We start from the raw sequence: 26044 nt of genomic DNA, 5'->3' as shown, positions 1-26044 counted from the left end.
GTATGTATGTATGTATTCAGAGCGTTTGTCTACAAACATTCGGACTTTCTTCCTTAGATAGTAGGGTGTGTTTGAATAATAGTAACAAAAAAGAGGTTGCTGCATTGTAAGGTGTATTTTTGGATTGCAGAGGTGTGTTTTGGATGGTAGAGATGTGTTTTTGGATTTATGTATGTGTGTTTTGGATGGTAGATACCAATTGTACATTACATGTTCCCATGTCCCCATACGTTTTCGACTCTTAGTAAACTCTCGACCCGTTGTCCATATACACTTTCATCCCCATAAACACTTGTATCCCCCAGATGCCGAATTACGGTCGAAAAATAATTGCCGCCTTCATTGCAACAAATTCATGCTCATCGACCACAGACAACGGTTTTCCAGAACGTATGTTATCTTCGATGGGTTTGCAGTCATCTTTAAAATGATGTTACCATCTCAAAACTGTAAGATATGACAGAAACATGAATTAATTTTTTTTTATTTTTTTATCAACCCCTATTCATACACATACCCACTTTACCTACGAAGAAATATAATGTTCTGGAAAATGTATCGTTCCAGTGGAACATATAAGTAAGGCTAGACTTTGAACTCAAATTCTAGTAAACATCTTCTTTACAATTTACACTGATGCAAAAAGTCCATCCATAATTCCCAACCAGTCCTAACACTAACCTCGTAATGCTGAGTGCCAAGCAAGGCAGCTGTTAGTACCATTTTTGTAAGTCTTTGGTATGACTCGGCCGGGGATCGAACCCACGACCTTCCGCATCCGAGGCGGACGCTCTAACCACTAGACCACCGTAGCGGTCAAAAGCTATATGTACACATAACTGTAATGTCGACGGTTATTTATTTTTCTTCTTTTATAAATGTATCAACAATGAAGCCATAGCAAATGAAATAGGTTTTCTTTTTTGTTCCGTATGATTTTAGTTCTTTATCTGGATTATTTTAATCAATAAAGATATGCGTTTTGGATATTTGTAATTCAAAATTACACTCCTTATGTATATTGCCTAACTCTCGAACTTTATCTGTATTTGTTTTAAGATTATAGATGTAACATATATTTTATTGGATTAAAATATTTGTAATTTTCCTCATTGAACACCATATGCTTGGCATTTGTATACCTTGACTCCTCATACAGTAGCTTTGCTGTATGACAAAACATCTTCAGATCAGTTCTTCCATACACAATTAGCATCTTTTGTGGATTGATTTAATTAAATAGAAATGAAAAAAACTGATGGTGTGGGTTTGGGTGTGTTGATTGTCCAGAATATATAAAGCTGTGCCTTAGTCGTCCTCTCTGGACAAGAGGTCTCCTGAAGGAAGAACGGGACGTTGTACACATTCATATCATGGACAATAACATGCAGAACCTTCAGTTCATTTGGATAGTTTTGGAAATTTGTAACTGAACCCACTTCAAGCTTTATATCTATAGAGCTGCCTATTTATAATAGCATAACATGTCCATTTCATTCATGATATTTTTTCTCGTAGATAGTAAATAATTAAATCATTTTTATACATATATTCGTGTCCATGATATTTGTTTATTTGTAACGAGACCAATTTTGAAACAACTTTATTTTCAACGTAGTCCTTGTGGTCAGTATGGGGCACCATATTAGAATATAAATAAGTTATGTATTTCTTTCCCTATTTCAACAGATCGAAGGGATTGGCGTGGTTTCCTAAAGTTTAATCTCGGCAGCATCTTCTTTCAAATATTTAATTAGCATTGGCGGCTTTTCTAACTTGTTTTTCAAAATTTCCAATCAATAGTACATCCTTTAATCCAAAGACTGCATATATTGTATTTTTTTGGTGTATGTTGGTCATTTTAGGAGCATTTGAAATTGATTTCACGACATCAAAGAAACGTTTATTATCCGCTTTTTGTTATACAGTAATAACCCTTCCGGGCTACACTACACATGAGCTTCCCCTACGCGGCTAATTTTTATCTACGTGTAGAAGCAAATATTAAGTTCTGCCAAGCATCTATTTTGCACACGACATTGTTCATTATTCCTTTTATTTTTAAGTAGGCATGCAAGTCATTCAGCATTTATTTGAAGGGTACAAATGTTACACTACATCATGTACATACTGATATTGCTTATATGATGTGTTTGAACCCATTTTGCTTCAACAGAACTTTTCTTTGGGTGGTATGGTTGTTCCATTAAAGTTTTCAAAATGTCCATGGGTTGGTACAAAATTGTTGGTCAGATATTCAAAGAGTATTTTGTAGACATTTTCATCGCTCTGTAAATTTGTTATCGGTCAACCTTTTGGTCAGTTGTTACATGGGCGCACTTATGGATCTAAAACTGTCTTTCAAGATGATTTTCCTTTTAACTGTGTTTTTCCCCCGTCGTTTTTGAATATTTCAACGTTAAGTCATATTGAATGAAATATATTTCTCATCTTCAGAGTTCGTTTTGATTTTTACATATTTATCGAGATAACTTTAATCAATGATTGGAGAGTTTATGAGTGGTAAATGATATTAATTTTGACATTGGTAATTCATACTACATTCAATAGTATCGTGGCCTATATAAGTATCTGCCAAATGGTCATGGTCAGTTAATTTCTTTCGTTATTTTTCTTTCTCACAAAAATGGCACATTTTTATTGAACTAAGTGTTCTTTGTTTATTTCTGAACACCATAGTTTTAAATTTTTCTTCCACAAATTTTTTTCATATACATTTTACCAGCAGTAATCAGGAACATGTGTCAAACCCTCCAGTGCATCCAGAAATATGAAAAAGTCAACCTTTTATAGGAAAGGATTATTTGACCTCTGCTGAATTTGGAATTACATTCTGTTTTTGCTACTGACTGTGTCCACGAAACACGACATCCCATAATAACACATGTATTTCCATGTAAAATCCAGGCAGACGATATTTTATTATTTCTCCTATATTCCCAATGCGCCTAAACTTTTGGATTTTTATCTTATGTTGTTGGATTCCGTTATGAGGACGTTAGTAAGGAAATTGTATACTGCGTGAGGATAGTAAATATGCATACTAGTGGATATATATATATATATATATATATATATATATATATATATATATATATATATATATATATATATATATATCGAGTTTCTAGTAAAACTTGGCTCATTTATGTGTGTGTGTGTGTGTGTGTGTGTGAGCGCGCGCGCAGGCACGGCCCTAGGGCAAGACCAAAGAGGCAACCGCCTTGGGACACGCTTTCTAGGGCCCCGCGCTGCTGACGGAAATCAACGCCGCAGTGCAATTGTTTTTGCTTGGGGACCCGCTCATTGCTTGCTGCCTTGGGCCCCGCACATCCGAGGGCCGTTTCTGTGTGTGCGAGCGCACGATTCAGGAACATTAACCAACACTAACGAGAATGAAATTTCGCAATATTAAGGTCTTAACCAGTGTTGCTCGGATATGGGAAATAGGTAGCAGCAATTACATGTGCATCCGAAGAGTGGGATGTATTAGATATACACTATTTTGATACCTCACGGAGAGAGAGAGAGAGAGAATCACTGCATCTGTGCAAAAGTGAATCTGACAAGTAACGGCAGACTGTCTAGGAAGAAAAACGTTTTTTGCTCATTTTTTTCTCTGTTAACTTTACATTGTCAGAATCGTTCAGTATTTTACGATATTGAACTCGCGCGTACTTCTATATGTTGATAAAAAGAAATGAAAGAAACAAGATTTACAGAAATAGATTTAAATTTAAAGCTATTAAACGAGGAATATTTCGTACGTTCAGGACGTCTTGGACCATTTCCACCTGCAGACACGTGACTATTAACTGATGGTATATGACATTTTTGAGACATTTAGACATGTCAATGTGCAAATTCCACACTAGACCTATACCCTATTCATATCATCATCACAGCGTTTCTGGATTACAATATGGTGCAAGTATAAGAACATTATGTATTGAATTAGAGCTGTTGACAGACTGGTATACGTTTCTTGTGATTTAAAGTGGAATATGAGGTAGGATTAGTATGGAACCTAACAGATACACCAAACGCAATTTATGAATACTGCTTGGGCCAGGATTCGATATCAGTCAAAATATTTACCAACTGCTAAATAAATTACATAGATGGCTTACTTAAAGTGAAGCACGAGGAAATAAGTTGGAAATAGTAGACGACTGTGGTACTGGTTGTAAGTTAGAAGCTGATTTGGAGATTCAATTCCATTTCGATTACAATTTCAAGGACTGCATATCAGCTCCAGAGAAATTAATTACGGCTGATAATGATTAATCAAGGTTATAATCGTTTGTAAACGATTACAAAAGTACTAGCCAGCAGTACAAAACGTTATGTACACGTTAACACAAAGACAAACATGTTATTCACTACAGAAACTAAACTCTTTTGGCTCTAAAACAAAAAGTAATATACAGAAAATAATAACATAAATAAATAAAAACATTGTTTTAATTTGAATAAGGACAACCCAGTGAGTTATAGTGCTTGAACAATAACCTCAGCTGAAAAATGGTACATGAAACTAAATATAAATTTAAAGAAATTAAGCCAAATGATTTTGAGAAGAACATTTTCAAACTGATGATAACGTGTTTAGTTGATCAATGATTACCAAAGGCAAAGAACAACACAAATAGCCAAAATGTTATTTGCATGGAAACACAAAGAATGTACATTTAATATAAGGAAATATTTCACCATTGAAATAGAAATATTACATTGTCATGAGCAGTGAAATTACGAGTGACAATACAAAATGTTTCCAATTCACGAGTGAAATATTTCCTTATATCAACTTAAGAAAAACGTAACTTTTCTTTCCATTTCATTTTCAAAGGAAAAAACTTCGATTTGTATGGGTTTGTTTCTCCATTCTTAATCCACGCGATGAACAACTGCATTAATACAATGAAAAGATATTCGGACAGTTTACAATAATTTTAGGGAACCGACTTTTGACAAATTTAGATTGTACATATAATGCATCATAATTAGTCATTTTGTGAAATTGTCGTTTTAAAACAAAAATGAAGAGATTTTTTATTTTATTAACACATTAATGCGTGGATGGATACAATCGACATTCTTGAGTTGGTGGGTACTATAGAAACCCGGCAGAACGGCCATCATTAGTGTGGGCATATATCTTGTCGTTCTCGTCAGTATATTGTATTGAAATAATTAATTATCTTTTTAATTTCTTATTCATTTTCTTTGGATTTCAGTAAGATCTCTGTAAATCTCATCCAGCTGAGATAGTAAAGTATTATAGTCTTAAAGTGGTTGAAATGTCATCTCATTTTCGCTCTTTACGGCATCTGTTTCGTTGTATGTCCGCTGTTTGATTGGTTGTGAATATTGCCTAATGTGATGTAGTTTCTCTGCTCTTTCTCTTAATGATTGTACGACTTATCTAACATTAGACAATATTTAACACAAATCTTAAATATCTAAAAACGTGTTTATCTTCCGTTGACATCAATCGTTTTTGTAGTACTGAGATTTTGTTACACCTTTCATTATTGCTCTGTACAAAAGCTGATAATATTTTGTATTATTTTCTCTACACGTCTTAATATCTTCCCAACGTATTTTAATATTTACTAATTTTTGTACAAACCGACAAGGAGTTTTATCATTTAATTTGAGATCACATTAATTGGTGATACGTGTTTTGCTTCTGTTTAGATCAGTAAAAATTATTTGATTGGATGTTGCGTGTTTTTGATGGTGTTTTGCAATGTTGATTGGAAAACTTAAGACACTTGGACCTCTTCTAGAATCGCTACCATTATCGTTATTTATCTGATTTACCTGATGTATAAAACACACTCTACAGGCACGTCATGAAATTATACTACTTTCCATCATTATTTTTTATGTTGATATTCAACGTGTTATTGCACCTCTTTGTAACTGCTTATAATGACCCTTAGATTGATTTGAAACAAAATCTCGCTGAAAGCGTTTGCTCACAAAGCAAAGACTGCAAAGACTCAGCCATTCTAACTTCTACCCAATTAAAAACTTTGTATGTAAATTTGTATTTCTTTCATATGCTTTATAGTTTTCGGTGTCGTTAACCAAATCATTTTCAATCAGGCAAATACTACCCATCTATAGTGCCGGATATAAAGACGTCTTTTCATCTCTTTTTATACAGGAATAAGACAGTTTAGACTTGTGTCTGGTTACCGCATTAATTCACTCTATATATTTTACGGCCGCATCTACGTGTTTTTCAGGTTTTTCTATGGCTTGTTCATATGCCAAAGGTGTAATTCTTTGCACCATAATTGCATGTTCTTCTTTTCAGATATTGCGTTATTTATCTTTGTTATAATGTTTTGCATTTGCACATTATTTTTTTCAGTTGAAATTTTGTATGGCTTTAACCCATGTGCTATAAGTTAGTCAGGCTTGAACTGCAAAAAAGAAAATGGATTAATAAAATTTACATCTTCAGCCATTATTCATTTTTTACGGTGAACCATTTGTAAAGCTCAATAGCTTTTCCTTAAAGCACGCTGGAAGCAGCGGTAAGAAGCATTACATGTTGTGTAATTAATTATGTCGACCATGTTTGTTATTTATTGCTGTATCGTGTTTTGTTACTTTTTTCTATTTGTTATATCTTTTTTAATAAAGTCACTTTGTGTCTGTTTCAGTCTATCTTCTAATTTGCTAAGATATAGTCTTAGCTCGCTCTATTTATTAGCAAAAAAACCCAATAAGAACGTATTATCGTATGGCTATGAAAGTTTGATTCTGCATTTGCATCTTCAGTCAATTTAGTCTATGTGTTATCAGATATTCAGTTGTTAACGAACTAAGTGAAAATCAATTAATTAGTTTTGCAATTTCTCCAATATTCATGTTTGATGGTGGACCTTTCAAACAAACTTTAAAATTATTAATATTAATCTTAAAAATCAACCTGAAGGAAATCGTAGGAGAATAATGAAGTGTTTCGTGGAAAAAGAGTAAATAATAATGTTTGTTTCAATCGAAATTTGTCCGTAGTTAATTGGTGTGCTATTCATCTAACAAGAACAACGTTTTGGCCATGCTGGTTATCGCCTGAAGCATTTAAACACAATTCAAGGATTGGATTTTATAGAGACTAAGCTTTGTCATATTGTACTTTATACAGGTTGAGGCGTTATTCTTTTGCGACGCTGATTTTAAGTTTTCTAACATTTTGTTGGGTGCATGACCTGTCATTTCATCCGCTTTGAAAATAAAAACAACACTTTGGTTTTTGACCAAAAAACAAAACAACCTACTTAAACAGTTTCACCACCAATAAAATAATATTTCACGGTGTTTAAGCGTGTGTTATTTAATTACGTAGTGTCCTCGCAGTATATTGTGATAATGTGCTTCGCACACTTTTCAAAGGATCCGATATTTCTTTTCTTTTATTGAAAAGTTCAGCTTTAATTTTTTTTTATTCCTGAGAACGTCTTCCAAGTTGTGCACGGAGTCAAAGTGTCAGTGAATCTTTTGGTTTGTGTTAAGTACTCTTTCCAGGTGAATGGTATTTGTAACAGTCTTGATTTAATTTTTTTGTTTGTTTTAGCTTTCCAAATTATGGCATCTAAATTTTGAGGTTAGATTAAAATAATTTAAAGCAATGATCAATTGTAAAATAATATGTTTAAAGCGACGCGTGGAAAATGAAATCTTCCACTGTTAGTTTGAATAGCAAAACAAAAATGTCAAACATTCATTTTTTAAATAAATGATATGTTCAAAATGTCAATATGCACAACACAATGCCGAGGCCAACCAAATACGAAGCGAACATAAATCTTATCCCAAAAGTACACGAAGAAATGGAAAGGTGAAATATAAAATTAAAAAAGACGGCAAAAGTACAGGAAAAAACTGAAGGAGGAAAAAACAAACGCATAAATGAATACAAGAGACAAAATTACTACTATGATACATTTTTGTTTTATCAACAATATATGGGGTAAAAGCTTTGCACCTAAACAGACAAAACATTAAATTAGACACAAAACTGAAAATGTTATATGTCCGGTGTATTTATTTCTACTATAGATAGTTAAACTGCAATACACAGAAAGATGGCAGTGACGATAACCCTCATCATGTCCATTTCGTTACACGATCGTAATTTCGCTAGTCTATTCTTGCACACAAGAAATGTTTCACATGGTCAAATAATGGACAGATGGCAGAAAGTGAAAATATTTCAAAATGATAAAATACCGTTGAAGATAAATACTGTTGACTCTGAATCTCTAAAACCTCATTTAATCACAGTAGATTTCCAATTTTGTTTGGTGCCCTGGAGCTAATTGTGTAATTATAACTATTGCAGTAATTGTTGTTAGGTGCATACATGCATCTTACAATAAACGACCAGTACATTTTTATTTATTCTGCAGTTTAATTCAGGATTTCATATTTCATCTGTATGTTTTGTTCTGCGTTGCAAATCCTTTGCCTTGTTTTAAATAAATATGCAGACAGATGCAATATGACTTTAAATTGGAAAAAGGTAAAGTGGAATATTTGTTACAACTCTATGTCATTCAATCAGTTTTCAGTCCATTCTGAATGCCAAAATGTTGTAGATTAGAATACATATGGTGATTAATTTGACATCGTAGACACAACAACATCTGACAAGGATTGGAAATTTTTACAGCTTTAGCATTGACCAATATGTCATATTTCTTGCTTTGTTGCTGATCTATTTGTCATTAAAATTTCCCCCTGTTTCTTTATAAATTTCATTTGGAATAACTATTTATAATTACTCCTGATTTTTGACAAATGGGATCAATGTTTTTTGTTTGGGGTTGGATGGGGTCGCGGGCTTTATGATACATGCTTGTTTTGTATTCATTTATTGGTGATATTGCTCTATTCATATACAATATCAACTGAAAGAAGGTTGTGATAATCTTGAAATGTATTAAAGACTTGAAGATTCTACGAGAGATGCTGATGAATTCTTACGATCAGGACAACAAAATTAATAATATTTTGAAGTCTCGCCTATAAACATCATGTTTCACCAATCCTCTCCCAAGTTTCAACATTATAATCTTAACTGTGTATGTCTGCATTCAGATCAAGTATATGTAGATCATACAATTATGTTACATTTATATTAGAGCTAGAGACGTGGATTTAGAGCTAGAGACGTGGATTTAGAGCTTGAAACGTGGAGTTAGAGCTAGAGACGTGGAGTTAGAACTAGAGATGTGGAATTAGGGCTAGAGGCGTGGAATTCGAGCTAGACATGTGAAATTACGTACGTGGAATTAGAGCTAGAGACATGTAATTAGAGCTAGAGATGTGGAATTAGAATTAGAGCTAGAGACATGGCGTTAAAGCTAGAGACGTGGAGTTAGGGCTAGAGACGTGGAGTTAGGGCTAGGGACTTGAAATTAGAGCTAGAGACGTCGAGTTAGGGCTAGAGACGTAGAGTTAGAGCTAGAGACTTGAAATTAGAGCTAGAGATGTGGAATTAAAGATAGAGATGTGGAATTATAGCTAGATACGTGCGTGGAGTTAGAGTTAGAGATGGGGAATAGAGCTAGAAACGTGGAATTAGAGCTAGAGACGTGGAGTTAGAGCTACAGACGTGAAAATAGAGTTTGAGATGTGGAATTAGAGCTAGAGATGTGGAATTAGAGATAGAGACGTACGTGGATTTAGAGCTAGAAATGTGGAATAGAGCTAGAAACGAGGAAATAGAGCTAGAGATGTGGAATTAGAGCTAGAGACGTACGTGTAATTAGAGCTAGAGACGTACGTGGAATTAGAGCTAGAGACATGGAATTAGAGCTAGAGACTTGGAGTTAAAGCTAGAGACGTGGAGTTAGAACTAGAGATGTGGAATTAGGGCTAGAGGCGTGGAATTCGAGCTAGACATGTGAAATTACGTACGTGGAATTAGAGCTAGAGACATCGAATTAGAGCTAGAGATGTGGAATTAGAATTAGAGCTAGAGACGTACGTGGAATTTGAGCTAGAGATGTGGAATTAGAGCTAGAGACGCACGTGGATTTAGCTAGAGATGTGGAAACGTGTAATGCATCCGGAAGAATGTTTGTGCCTGAAAATGTATTTATCACCCAGCAAGGCGAAAAGAGTTTTTGGCAATCACCTAAGTAAGAAAGTAACATGAGGTTCTTGTTTTGTAATCAATTAAGTAATGGAGGTTAAACAAATTTACGTCCAAAACACAAACATTTGTTCATTCTGCATATAAAAGTGATAAAGTCTCTACATTATATTAAAACAAAACAAGAACCTAAAAATCCGTTAGAATCCATGGTGTATAGAAACAGCCAACGCAGGATATCGAGATGCAAACAATTAGCAGAAAGGAAACGACTGATCAAGAGGTACCCGAAGCTAAGAGTGCACTTGACGAATATCACGAAATAATTGAATGTGGCGAGCATCCCCCTACAATGAAAAAAGTAATCACTAAAGAAGAAGATGAGTGAGTAATGGATATGTAGATGCTGTAGAATTTATGAAATCGAATAAAGAAATCTGATGCTGAAAGGTATGGAGCGACGTTTCATTTGCTAAATAACGAGATAAGTAGAAAAGCTGATCCAAACAAAACAGAAGTATCGATAAAAACAGAATAAAAGTGTTGAAGCATATAAACCCCAGTCGTTAGGCAACACAAGAAAGTTGGAGAGAGATTTAACAAAACAGTATATAAAAATGTTAGAAACAACTTTAACATTGACTGAAGGGCTGAAACAACGGTTTTAAAAGTGTAATAATCGATGTTATTACCATTGCGAAAGGTATGACAATATCAACTATTGCTCTGTCTAAAACAAATATTGTAAAGTGTATTATATGAACTTGTGAATGAACAAAATGAGTTGTCCATCAGTGGGAACAAAAGAGTTATTCGTTGACAAAATGTTAAAGTCTTAAAAATCTTAAAAACAATTTTGGCACTTATGTGTTGTTTGTTTCCAGTCCAACGCGTCATCCGACGTGTTTTATATAGGTTTGTTTGTGATTTGCATTTTTCGGTGTTGACATAGCGCCAAAGATGACTGAGAAAAGTTCACTTTAACGGTATCAATAGATGTTGACAAATTATTTTAAAATGTAAGCTATAACAACACCTGCAACCATTATTATCGATATAACTGATTGCTCATTTATTTCATGATAAATGTTTTGTTCTCTTGAAAATTAACACGTGAATAAAGCTAATTTGGCAATAGAAATTACATCATCATACTGCTTTGCTACGTAATGTTTACTCGCTTTGTTTTCTTTTTTGTCCGCCATAGTTTCCCATGATTCCGTCGCATATTACTTATCATGTGTTGGAAATCTTACTTCACTAAGTCACCATTAATACTGGCCGCCATGCATAGCCTTTCAAGTGCTGAACAATGGCGTTAAACCCCCACAACAACAACAACAACTACACTAAGTAGGTATAGCTTTAAATAGCAAGACTTAATCCAAATGTTGTTGACCTAAAGTGCAGATTAGATAAGACCTTAGACTGATTTAATCGTGCATTACCTTTAGCTGCCGTGATATTAATGTCTAGTAGAAAGACGTTGAGTCTAACCTATCCCCTCATCTTCATTAAAAGCACGTTAACCATTCCCATAAATCAACCGCTCACTCGTGATGATATTGACCGGAGGTTTAGGGGTCTATTCATTAAAACCTGCACCAACAATAAACACAGTCACTTTTGCCTGCGTACATCGGTGTACATTTTATACACTTACCGAAGCTGTGGAGCTACCGTCGGCTTAAGGGCTTATGGATTATTTTGGTGACATGTGCATTGTATCCAATGTTTCGTAACATGTCAGTCCACGTGAAATAGTACAATCCTCTGTCATGTATTCATTTTGAATTTCGATCTGGATGTGTGTGTAACCAATTACCGGTAGGTGTCTAAAGTATACGCAGGTATGGTCCGGAAAGATTTGCACATTTTTTAAAACAGGTGACATCAGACCCGAATATCGTCCATCAGTATCAACATAGATTTGGGGGATTGATTTATAGGACTACAAGCTGTTCTGCTATAAATTGTGAGTTTATTTTATTTTTTAAAAAATGTCAGGTTACACTCTACACCAGTCTATTTCTATACGTAGAACAAATACGTACTGGTTTGTATGTGAAAACTTGAGTTTGTGTATTAAATTTTGTATCGGGTTGAATACGTTTGCTGTATTTTTGAGCATGCTGAATGTACACCGTGTACACCTTTTTTTCCATTAAATTGAATTAGATCTAACTGACTGGCAAGACATTGTCACTGTACTTACGTTGTGTCAGGACTAGAATCTTCAATTCTTTCTACAGAATCTATACAAGCGGTATTATAGCTATGTCTGTATCAAACGTCCATTATTTAGAATTCTGTATATAAAAAAATGTTGCGAAAATTCTCTTTCATAGGTAAATACATATAACCTCTATGTACCGTACGTTCCCCAACATTTATACGTAATTCTTTATTGATTCATCTTTCTAATCCGTCATTTTCCTTTCATGGACTATTACTGTAAGCTACTTGATTTTATGCAATCTTTACATTTCTGATCTTTCCTATTACGTTTCTTTTCGCATTCTTCATTAGCTTTTCTCTTCATTCTAGTTATTGGGTTTCACAGCATACTGTATCTCCAATGTTGATTGTACCATTTGTGTAATTTTTTCTCTTAATGAAAACTAGATGTCGAACGAAATGTTTTCGAACATTCTATTTTCAGAATCTTGACAAATATGTACTGGATTTTGTTTTAGTCCTTGCTATATTAAAACCCCTCATATATCATCAGTTAATGGCAGTAAAACTGCGCGCACACACACACACACATATATACATACATACATACATATATGATATGGGTGGTGTATACTTTTGGAATATATATATATATATATATATATATATATATATATATATATATATATATATATATATATATATATATATATGTGTGTGTGTGTGTGTGTGTGTGATATGGGTGGTGTAAACTTTTGGAATAAAATTAGAGAAATTGAAATGTCCTTATGATTGCATCGACATTTATGTGATTTTCGTTAGCTTTGATCCCGTAAACCAGCTTGTATTTTATACACTCTACGTGTTTCTCTGTTTTTTTTTTTTTTTCAGAGGTAGTTGCAGTCACTTTGAAATTGATAAATTTTATCTCTTATCATTTCTTCAGTAATGGCATATAGCATTCACTTTGGACATTGTCTACACTGTAGTGACCTTATCACATTTTTGATGTGTACGATTTTAGTATTTACTTGTCATGTTTTTGTCTGTACTTCTTACCTCCCCTTCTTCCTGGTTTTGTGAATGAAACACGTTGGCATTTAATGCAGGCAATCGTTCTTTCACGATCTAATGCGCCTTATGTCCTACGTCTGTTACATTCTAAAAACCCGTTATCTTTCAAAACCACAAAGTTTATATACTCCTTTATAATTCTGTCTCTGCAATGTACTTCATACATTTAGTTAAACTGGAATAACTTTTTCAGCTGGTTCCCTTATATTAAGAAATTCATCACATCCTTTCCACTTCGCTAGTTCATAGGTTTAACCCGTCCATCATTTTGTTCTAAAATATTTTAAAGTTTATTAATTTCTCGGTGTTCTGATACCTGAAGTATTACAGTTTGTATACGACCGGATAACCTTGGCTATATTCATCAGCATGGTTAGGAGGGTAGCCATTGTTGAAAACTGTTTTGTAGTTTTAAATTGTAATTGTTTCACCGATTTTTAATGTTGTCGTCTAATTGTTTCTGCTAACATTTAAGACACTAGTTTGATCCGTACGTTTCATTTCATTTTCTTATTTACTTTCTTTAATGTATTATAATGTGTTATTATATATTATACATGGTAAAACTTCAGCCTATTTTCTGATACAATTTTGACGAGAAACATATTTTAGTGCATGGAGATAATCTGACCTTTCATCTGCATATACGTTTTCGTCTGAGTAAGTTGAATGGCATTAAGTATTTTCTTTTTCAAACAAATCCTTATTTGAAAAATAATATAGCTTGTTTTCTTAATTAAACTCTTTCAACTTTTTGCTCTTTAAAAATCGTGTATGTCGTTTCCATTTTACATAGTTACAGACTTAAGCACAGCGTATTTTGCGAAGATATTTATCACTGTAAAAATGTACTCGCCTAAATCGTAGTTTTTCTATACGTTTGCGTGCCAGATTTATCTGCCTGCAACTAATCATCCATGTAACAAGATAGAACCTTTCGTACGAAATTGTTTTCCTCACTTGTTATGGTAATGCGTAAGTAGCTTGCTCGGTTGACCATTCTTTCAAGTGTGGACAATTTATTTTACATTTAGTCTAGTATAATTTGTTCCCAGAATTGATTCGTATTATGAATGAAGTTCGGGCTCACAGTGAAGATATCTTAAATACTTGTTTTGTCGCTCATTGATAACTGTATAAAACATATTTGGAGAATTCATATTTGCTAAAGGTCATTATTTTTATGTGTGATCAGGAAGCCAATAGTTTCGAGCATTAAAAACAGGTGCTTATATTTTCAGCATTTTTGCAACTACAAATTATTTTAACGTAAGAATTTGAGAATTCACATATTGCCATTCGCATGGCCGAATCTCAGACATCTATTCTTTATACTAAGTCGATTTTTCAAGCTGAATGGGGTTCCAAGTCGATTTTTTCAAGCTGAATGGGGTTCCAAGTCGATTTTTTCAAGCTGAATGGGGTTCCAAGTCGATTTTTTCAAGCTGAATGGGGTTCCAAGTCGATTTTTTCAAGCTGAATGGGGTCCCAAATTTGTTTTCGTTTAAAAACAGTCGCAAGCCTCCCTCTCCGAAAAATTATTGGTCGGTCGCTTTCAAAGCTTTTTAACTAGATTTATCCGTCATTAAAAGTAAATGAATAAAAGGAATTTTTGCACGAAGTTGGATTTGGATTTGTAACTTAGCTTTACAAAGGAATTTTTGCACGAAGTTGTATTTGGATTTGTAACTTAGCTTTAAAACGTTTTCAGTTATACTTTATCAGTGTGACAGTTAATAATGATGTATCTAACTCTGGGGCATCAAGCCACATGCATGCAGCATCATGTCCCAGCCAGTCACATACTCCTGACAGCAGATCTAACACTAACCTCTTAATGCTGAGCAGGGCTGGATTAAGGGGCCCTAAGCACTGCATATATTATGGTGCCCCCCCCCCCCCAAAAAAAAACGTGAACTCGAAAAAAAGAAAAGAAAAAAGAAGCAATATTAAAAGCTAAAAAGGTGGGAAAATAACAGTGTTGCCATCATTCTAAATCAAAATACTCGATGGTCATGTACAATTCATTCAATTTTATCATCAACAATTAATTTGAATTTTTGCGGGTGCCCCTGTTCAGTTGGTGCTTAGTGTGCTTAATGGGTAATCCGGCCCTGAAGCTGAGCGCCATGCAAGGCAGCTACTAGTGACATTTTTATAAGTCTTTGGTATTACTAGATCTGGGTTTGAACCCGAGACCTTCCGCATCCGAGGCGGACGCTCTGTGTGTTGTGTGTTTGATTTGGATTTTTAACGTAGCTTTAGCAATTTTTCAGTCATATCGCTACGATTCCTGCTGTATGTCAGTTTATATTGATGTCTAGCACTAGGGCATTATGCCGCAGACACGTAGCATGATGTCCCACCCAGTCACATTATCCTGACACCAGGATGACCAGTCCGAGCACTAACCTCTTAATGCTGAGCGCCAAGCGAGGCAACTGTTCGTACCATTTGTATGTCTTTAGTTTGACTCAGCCGGGGTTTGAACCCGTGACCGCCAGCATCATACGTGGATGCTCTAACCACTTAGGCCACCGGAATATATATATATATATATATATATATATATATATATATATATATATATATATATATATATATATATATAATGTGTGTGTGTGTGTGTGTGTGTGTGTGTGCATAAACATACTCTGGCTGAAAAAGATATCTCTAAGACAGCGAAGACCTGAAATGGAAGTAGCCAATGCATGAAGGTAACAAAATTCCTTAAGTCCCGTAGGGGTATCAACCATTTGATCTTAGCGGCGGTATACGCCTATTTTATTTAAGTGTATGAATATATATCAAAGCCTTAGAATATTCGAGTTGAACATGAGGAAGGAAATACTATAATGTATTCAAAGTCCATTTATTTCAAATGCCTTTGGTCCGGTGCCACGTTAAATGGGACAAATTAACCTCTCCATAAATCAATTGCTATCGAGTGGGGAAAAAAAAATCTTATTAACTGGAACTTCTGTATGTAGGTCTCCAGTTATTAAGAAGCAACAAAATATTGCAACTCCTATTGTTATAAAAAAATTTTTGAACTACTATCCAGTATACAATTAGATGTTCGGGGGCGCCCAACTGTCTTTGACCCACAGTGGACCATAATTGTTACGTAGTATCACGTTTTTACATAATCGCCTTTGATGTACCGCACGTGGAGCCAGTGCATCACGTGACTCATATGTCACTGCACGCGGTAAGTCGGCAAGTTTTGATCTTTTAAGACTGAAATCGACAATGAGGAAGCAGGCAAAACCCGAGGCTCTACTTGACCATTACTTAGGAGCCATAGGTTTATGGCGAAAACCAATTCCACGTGATGGGTTTAGTTTGTTCCGTGCCGTTTCTGAGCAGGTAAAGTTTAAAGGTACTTTTTTGTGCATTTGTATGCATGTAGTGTGCATCAGAGAGCATGCATGGGTGCACGTGCATCCGGGTATGGTTTCAGTGCAGCACTCCAAAGGTCTTGAAGTATGCAAAGTTGTATTTACAGTAATTTGTAAATAATTTTCCGAAATATATTGTTACGGTACTTAATTGTTTTTAGGTAAATAGAAAAGTTGCAGTACTTGAACTTGTTAACGTTCATGTTTTTTGCATCACTGTTGGTTCAAAATAATAAGCACCATTACGGCCCTCGCTGCAAATGCATAAGGAATGAAACGAAATTTGTTTCTCCAAATTTTCTAACTTTTTGTGCATTCAAGTGTCGCCCGCATGGAGTTAAAATGGATGAAGGGTCGGGTCATGCATTTTCCATTTATCCATATTTGAAACCCGAACTCCCAAATCAATTACTGTAAATCGTGACGTGTTAGCATCATTAAATTTTCGCAGATCAAACACGTGTCATGTTTTATTTTAAGTACAAAATCACAACGACTCTGGTGAATATAATAGCTTACAAAATCATAACGACTCTGGTGAATATAATAGCTAGCTTCTGTGATATTTCCAAAGGACTAGTATGTTACTTGTGACGAAATAATCTGTAAAATTTAGTCAAGTATGTGAGATCCGATTTGCGATTTTTGTTCCTTCCCTTTATTAATTAGGTACATTGATGTGAAACTGAAAGAAATGGCTATTTTGTATCGTGCTATATTGGTTGCAGATTATATGGAAATAAGCACACGATAATGCTTGAAGTAATCCTTATTAATTCCATGGAAAGTGTACTAAACCTACATTTTATTATGAAAATTGGGGAATGGCCATTTAATTTTGGAAGTGCCTGAAGGGGTGGACAGTGGTGGTTGGGATTTTCTTTCCAGCCAAGGTAATTTATCGAGAATCGTGATAGAATTTTCGCCAAGTAATATGATAATCTAATGTGATGTTTCATTTTTGGGCAAATCAAAGCAAGTACAATTTTTAATATTGTTTGGAGCCCGATTATTTTAACAAAGTTTCTAGGCCCTCTCTAGTTATGATATTGCAGCCACAACTGAAAGGGGGTAGAAATACTAAGAATAAATGCTATGTACAGTGTTGGAAAATTACATGGGTGGTCCCATCACACTTGCAGGCTTTATGGTCATGTCATTCCAACATTGAAATTTTGCTTCCCAATACAGGCCATTTTGACAGAAATGTAAAACCAGCTTTCTTGAGAAATCGTGGATGAAGAAATCCGTTATTCTTCTGGAAATCGAACTTCAGGAGCATATGCTTTTCTTTTAGTCATTCTTTCCAATAAATTGTAAAAAAAAATCAGTTATTTTTATCTGTATTCATGTAGAACTGCTCATTTCTGGGTGGGGGGATATATGCACGTGTTTTGGATTTTTAACATGGCTTTAACAATTTTTCAGATGAAATTCTTCCCTTCATGGCTTAAAAATGTATCATCAGTCTTTTGTCGCTTCCACTAAAATAAGTATTATTTTGATAAAAATTTGACTGAGATCCTGTTGTGTTTTCATAATTATTATGTAAATTTTAACAATGTTTAGGATTTTCTTTTAAACTTGAAATTCATCCCATGATTACGTCAGGGTTGCAGATGACTATAACAACTGAAGAATCTGGAGGAGAGAAAAAAAAGAAAACGATTGTTGGTAGCTAATCAGAATTGTGAGGGTTTAACCATTTCATTTTAAAGAAAGGGAGGGAGTGATGTTCTTCTTTTTAACCAGGATATTGTTTTTCTTTAATCTCATCAAAATAAATTTCCAAATAAAACACATTTTTCTGTGCATCAGAGTATTTGCATTCAAACAATTTGGGGAGGGATATCTTGTTTTCCAAAAAATTTAGCCACCTTGAATGGTCATCTCGTAGTACAAGTCTCAAACTTCAGGTGTACTACTTACGGAAACTGGTTTTTATTTTGATTTAGTTGATTTAGGTGAAGATCCAGACAGTTTTAATTCTAAGGAAGCTGTTTGAAAAGCTTGCTACTTGCACTGCTTGGAAAAACAACATTCTACCCACAAATTAGCAGAGGTGGTTCTTTAATAAATGCTTTTTAAGACGTTGATTGCAATTGATGAAGTATGCAGCTATGATTCCAAAAGTTTTGATTCCAAAGAGAAAATGTTGGGGCCCCCATCCTTAGAAATCTGAATTTTTCATTGCAATTCTTTATTGGGGATTTTTAACTTTAAGGCATGTGGTTAGTAAAGTACTAAACTGCATCACTCGTAATTTTGATGGCAATCTGTTTTCATGTGTCCTTTCACAGCAGATAAAAACTGAATTAATAAAAGAAGATTGTACAAATTTGTTCTATTTTACAGAAGTAACATTTTTATATAGTATTTGGTAGTAGAAGTTAAATGTTTTTGTTGTTCTAAGGATTTTTTAAAAATGAGTCCATAATCAGACACAATTTTCTCTGTTACTTCTTCTCAAATACAAGCCAATTAATGCTGCATGGCAACACGATTGTGTTGCTTACAGACCTATGTTGTTAGATTAAAGTACTCTGTGACCATTATAGCATCATTAGTTCCTTCCACATAATTGTTATTTTAGTTGATATGAATCTTTGGGGGCAGATTTGCTAAACAGACGAGTCATCAAATTACAATACTGAATACTTTAAACAAAAACTAGATTCTATTTTCATGAAATAAAAACCATTAAATATAATGTTAGAAACAGCCAGCAAGATTTACCAACTTCCTGCTAGCATATTTCAAGCTAAAAATGATGGCTTGCCATGCAGCCCTAATTAATATAAAAGAATCGTCCCCAGTTTGTGACGGAAATTGAGAGATATGGAAGTCATAAAGATTTGAAATGGAATACTGTAATTCATAAAACATGACTGCTGAAATTGTTTGCAAAATTTAAAAGAATTTTGCTAAAATTGTATACTTGTTTAAAATGTTTTTGATGGCAATGTGTAGGTGATAACATTAATGAATCAACCATCATTCTATCCTTATTTTTATTGCAGTTCATGTATACATTTTTTGAACTTTTACTTGGCATCATACAGCAGTCGATGTGAGGAGGTGCCATTAATTGGTGATACATGCAAACAATGTTACTGTTGAAAATAATTCTTGAGACAGAACAAATATTTCAGTTGGAAAGAAAATACCTACTCTGTTCCCCCAAACAAAAACGTCAGCCCCTGATGGCTGCACAAAGGACAATTCTGGAAGTTTGTAATGGTTAAAATTTATTATTACCACCGTGTAGGTTAAAATCTCGGGCTTGACCAATGTGGGTATATGAAAAAGTTGGCCAGTAGCTTCCTGTGGTTGGTGTTTATTACCCATGTTTTTCCAAGTTCTTCCTCCACAACTTGTGCTGACCACCATTGAAATATGCACGTATTAGTCGCCACCTTGTTAGTATTATCAGTGTTGTATTAGGGATGAATGAGCTGATGAACTTGAGACTACTGCGCAAAAATGTACGATCTCTTCTTGTGTAAATCATTATTTCAGCAACAATGCTTCACTTCACCTATGCATACTTGGCATAGCATGCAAGTATACTGCTGTTGTTGAAGTTCCCAGAAGTTTCTCCTTGTTTGCCCATCAATGGTTTGCTAACATTTTGTTCTAAATAGCTTGAAATGCAAGATCTGATAAAACATAACAGTGCTAAAAAATTTCAATTTCTTGTTATATAGTGAAGCGACATAGGTGACCCGCTGTGTTTCTGTAGGGCTCCAAATTAATGGAAGCCAGCTTTCATGATGCTAGTAAATTTCCTTTTCAGCTATTGTTCATAATTTCAGTAGTCTAATGGCTAATACAATCTAGTCATGTTCAGACTTTCTTCTGACCCGTGGTGACAAAACTAGTTCTGCAAATTCCCCCTCAAACCCTCCCCACAAAAAACAATTCTATCTGCTGTAATGGAATGAAAAAGCATTTTAAGGAAACTGGTAGAAGCAGCACAAAAAATCTGTTCTCGTTTTTTTTTGAAGATATTTTTCTGTTGTGTTTTACCTTGTAATATTGTTAAATAACCAAGATTTTGAAATGAAATTTAAGCAGTAGATTAAAAAAATGGTCCATTTGGTAATGCAAATTTGGGTCAGTGCAGATTTAGGTAAGTAAAAATTCTATTGTATTGTCTCTCTACCTCCTATATATATATATATATATATATATATATATATATATATATATATATATAGAGAGAGAGAGAGAGAGAGAGAGAGAGAGAGAATTTAAACCCATACCCTTTTGGTTGTAAATCCAGCATTTTAATCACCAAACAACTGCACCTCGTAAATGGGTCAAGAAGTTGTACTTACTAGAGTTCAAGTTTTTCCATCATCTCTAATTTAATTCTCTTTTACTAGATTCAGTTTATATTTGCAACAACATTATATTGCGAGAAAAATCGCTCTACCACATTTTTTATTATGGCAAATAATAATCACTGTCTTAATTTATGAAATATCTTCATTTGAATCTGGTCCAAGCCGACTTCACCGAATTTGATTTGCAATGTTGCTTCTGCATCATGAAAGACTAGCTACAAGGTGGGGACAAGGTAGTGACTGTTGCTACAAGTTGGGGACAATGCAGTGACTTGCTACAGGGTGGGGACAAGGTAGTGACTTGCTACAGGGTGGGGACAAGGTAGTGACTATTGCTACAGGGTGGGGACAAGGTAGTGACTATTGCTACAGGGTGGGGACAAGGTAGTGACTTGCTACAGGGTGGGGACAAGGTAGTGACTATTGCTACAGGGTGGGGACAAGGTAGTGACTATTGCTACAGGGTGGGGACAAGGTAGTGACTTGCTGCGGGGTGGGGACAAGGTAGTGACTATTGCTACAGGGTGGGAACAAGGTAGTGACTATTGCTACAGGGTGGGGACAAGGTAGTGACTATTGCTACAGGGTGGGGACAACGTAGTGACTTGCTGCGGGGTGGGGACAAGGTAGTGACTGTTGCTACAAGGTGGGGACAAGGTAGTGACTATTGCTACAGGGTGGGGACAAGGTAGTGACTATTGCTACAGGGTGGGGACAAGGTAATGACTTTTGATACAATGTTGGGATGAGGTAGTGACTAATTTGCTACATGGTGGGGACAAGGCAGTGGCTAGATAGGCCTCTGTCCAGTAATTGGACTTATGTTCTCGACTTGTTGTCTTTCCTATGCTTTGAAGTTTTGAAAGTTGTGTAACCCATTAATGAATTATAAATAATGTGAATTCATTTATTTTTTTTTCGATTATTTCTTTGTGTTCGGACAGTTGTTGTTTTTGTAGATTTTAATGCCATTTTTCAGCACAAGATAGGCAATACATGGCGGCCAGCGTAAATAGTGGAGGAAGAACCCAGGAAAACCTTGGAAAGAACAACTGGCCCACAGGAAGCTACTGGCAAGCTTTCTCAAATACCCACATTGGCCAAAGACGGAGGTGAGATGGCAATGATCCGTAATGGTGAGCACTTTAGACCACTCGGCCACTCGAGGACCCCATGTTTGGACAGAATATTTTTGTCAGTGCTCTAGTCTTGGAGTTAGGCTGGTGTTCTATTGTTTCCACAAAATGATGCCTCGTTTACTCACATGCAAGTCAAGCCCAGTTGCAAACTACACAGACATGGATCTGTTGTTGCATAATCAGATCTAGCTCTAATCAGCAGAATGAATAATATAGACCATGATCTGCCAGTGCATTTATGAGTAATCAGCAGAAGAAATAATGTAGACCATGACCTACCAGTGCATTATTCAATGGCAAATCAAGGTCTGTGTTTGCATTCATACTTCTAAGAGGTATAAAAGTGTCTTCAGATTCATTTATTGTAGCTTAATCTGAAATCCAAAAGGAAAAAAACTGGTACAGGGCTAAAAAAAACACTTTTAAGTTGGCTACATGCCCTTCATCGCATTTGAATCTGAACTTTCACTTGTCCCGTGTCATTAATACTTGGCCTATGACTACTTAACACTTTTTTGTACACTTTACATAATACTTGATATTGGTATAAAGGTCAATTGTCCCATGTCATTAATACTTGGCCTATGACTACTTAACACTTTTTTGTACACTGTACATAATACTTAATATTGGTATAAAGGTCACTTGTCCCATGTCATTAATACTTGGCCTATGACTACTTGACACTTTTTTGTACACTGTACATAATACTTGATATTGGTATAAAGGTCACTTGTCCCATGTCATTAATACTTGGCCTGTGACTGCTTAACACTTTTTTGTACACTTTACATAATACTTGATATTGGTATAAAGGTCACTTGTCCCATGTCATTAATACTTGGCCTATGACTACTTGACACTTTTTTGTACACTGTACGTAATACTTGATATTGGTATAAAGGTCACTTGTCCCATGTCATTAATACTTGGCCTATGACTACTTGACAGTTTTTTGTACACTGTACATAATACTTGATATTGGTATAAAGGTCACTTGTCCCATGTCATTAATACTTGGCCTGTGACTGCTTAACACTTTTTTGTACACTGTACATAATACTTAATATTGGTATAAAGGTCACTTGTCCCATGTCATTAATACTTGGCCTGTGACTGCTTAACACTTTTTTGTACACTGTACATAATACTTGATATTGGTATAAAGGTCACTTGTCCTGTAGGACCATCATCTTGCAAAAGTTTATCTGATTGCCCTTCTTCAGCCACCTCTTGTAAATGCAAATGGTTTGGTTCCCTTCCACCACCCGGGCATGTTTCCTTTTGCGTTGGTTTAAAAAATTATTATAGGTAGGTATTTTAAAAAAAAACATATCTTCAGGTACAATACTAAGTGCTTCAAGTGCTGGGCAGAACCAAAAAAAATTAATCCTGGGAGAAAAAAGTTGGGGTTGGCTGACGAGATGATTTATTTTGTTGGGCCTTAGTGGAATTGTTTCAACACTGTCCCCAACCCTGCCATGAAAAATGTGCATTCAAAGTATTAGTCTGGGATTGGTGTTATAAACGATTTTTCTTATTTTATGATATGTACCACTTTAAATCAATGAGTGGCAGAGTGGTCTAAGGTGCTTGTCTTTACAAATTACCAACATCTTGCCTCCATCCATGTGGGTTCGAGTCTTGGGTTAATGGCTGTGTAGAAAGTTTACTGTAGGTTCATTTATGGGTTTTCCAAGGATCTTGCTCCACCAAAATAAATGTATTAGCTTCCATGTATAGTGCTGAAAAACGTTTTGTTTGCCTAAGCAATTTTTATTACCGACAGATTTCATGTATATCCACAGTATACTGACTGTCAAGATGTACCTAGATACAGTTTATTGAACTATTGATATTGTTCTCCAAAAGATGAAATGTCTGCTGCTGGTAACATTCAAGTTCTGTAAGTGTGTAGGCAGATGAAATGTCAAGCGGTGGTAACATTCAAGAACTGTAAGTATGTAGGCTGATGAAATTTCAAGTGGTGGTAACATTCAAGAACTGTAAGTATGTAGGCCGATGAAATTTCAAGTGTTGGTAACATTCAAGAACTGTAAGTGTGTAGGCTGATGAAATTTCAAGTGGTGGTAACATTCAAGAACTGTAAGTATGTAGGCTGATGAAATTTCAAGTGGTGGTAACATTCAAGAACTGTAAGTATGTAGGCTGATGAAATTTCAAGTGGTGGTAACATTCAAGAACTGTAAGTATGTAGGCCGATGAAATTTCAAGTGTTGGTAACATTCAAGAACTGTAAGTGTGTAGGCTGATGAAATTTCAAGTGGTGGTAACATTCAAGAACTGTAAGTATGTAGGCTGATGAAATTTCAAGTGGTGGTAACATTCAAGAACTGTAAGTATGTAGGCTGATGAAATGTCAAGCGGTGGAAACATTCAAGTACTGTAGTGTGGGCTGATAAATTTCAAGCGGTGGAAACATTCAAGTACTGAAGTGTGTGGGCTGATGAAATTTCAAGTGGTGGTAACATTCAAGAACTGTAAGTATGTAGGCTGATGAAATGTCAAGTGGTGGTAACATTCAAGAACTGTAAGTGTGTGGGCTGATGAAATTTCAAGTGGTAACATTCAAGTACTGTAAGTATGTAGGCTGATGAAATTTCAAGCGGTGGAAACATTCAAGTACTGTAAGTGTGTGGGTGATGAAATTTCAAGTGGTAACATTCAAGTACTGTGTGTAGGCTGATGAAATTTTAAGTGGTGGTAACATTCAAGTTCTGTAAGTGTGTAGGCTGATGAAATGTCAAGCGGTGGTAACATTCAAGTACTCTAAGTGTAGGCAGATGAAATTTCAAGTGGTGGTAACATTCAAGTACTGTAAGTGTGTAGGCTGATGAAAAGTCAAGTGGTGGTAACATTCAAGAACTGTTAAGTGTGTAGGCTGATGAAATTTCAAGTGGTGGTAACATTCAAGTACTGTAAGTGTGTGGGCTGATGAAATGCTCATGACGCATGCATATTGGGTTGGGAAGTATCCTACCAATTTTGAAGTCAAAGGAAATGGTCACTGACCAAAAGAAGACTTTATTGTTTCTGCACAATCACCTTAGTTCTGCATCTACAATTACCAAACTTTGTGGACAGCTTGAAATGGGGTTGAGAAATCATGCGAGTTTTGGAGTCTACACATCAGAAGTCAAGGTCGCAGTGACTGAAAGAAGAATCATGGTCTCGCACAATAATGTTTCTTCTGCATTGCATACTGTAGCTTCCTATAGGTTGGTAGTTCTTCCTGGGATTTTTCCAGGTTTTTCTACTAGATCTCCTGGCCAGTGGACTTTGTATTGCCAGCCTATCATGTGCTAAAAAAGATTGCACTAAGCCCACAGTAATGACAACAACATTGCATAGATGGATCAAACTTTGTGGTTGGCATGTATTTGGGTCAATTGTCAAGGGCCCTCTGACTGATAAAAAGCAAACTTGTTTATTGACAATGAGTTCTCCTTCAACAATGGTTACTTCATCGATTCTTGCACTTGTGGATGAATGCTGTTGGTTTGGGAGTCAAAGGTCAACATCACAGACCTGGATCAAACGTTGAGGGTGGCTTGCACTCGAGGAAGAAGCCTTTATATTTTGGTGTCAAAAGATCAAAGGTCACTAGAACCCAAAAAAAAAAGGATTTTGCGTGATTTTAGTTTTAAACAAAACACTGCGATTAAAGTTAGGAGGGCTTACATTTATGTTATCGAAAAGGACTGTTGATTTTTGGATCAGGTGTAAAAGTTGTCATGT

The 26044-nt window shown here is 35.3% G+C and overlaps 1 protein-coding gene across 2 annotated transcripts in view; it reads left to right on the top strand.

Moving 5' to 3' along the window:
• The first annotated feature begins 16642 nt into the window (after positions 1–16642).
• Positions 16643–26044, top strand: part of LOC149798310 (uncharacterized) — a 238663-nt gene continuing 229261 nt past the window's right edge. For both annotated transcript variants that reach the window (XM_089963443.1, XM_089963442.1), the window contains exon 1: positions 16643–16765. In XM_089963443.1, coding sequence (XP_089819569.1) covers positions 16649–16765 — 117 coding nt within the window. In that variant the 5' untranslated portion in view covers positions 16643–16648. The remainder of the gene's footprint in view (positions 16766–26044) is intronic.

Source organism: Sinohyriopsis cumingii, chromosome 6, assembly GCF_028554795.1.
Source record: "Sinohyriopsis cumingii isolate HCF-2022 chromosome 6, ASM2855479v2, whole genome shotgun sequence".
Lineage (NCBI taxonomy): Eukaryota > Metazoa > Mollusca > Bivalvia > Unionida > Unionidae > Sinohyriopsis > Sinohyriopsis cumingii.
Note: the sequence above shows the minus strand (reverse complement) of the source record. Positions and strands in the feature narration are given on the sequence as shown.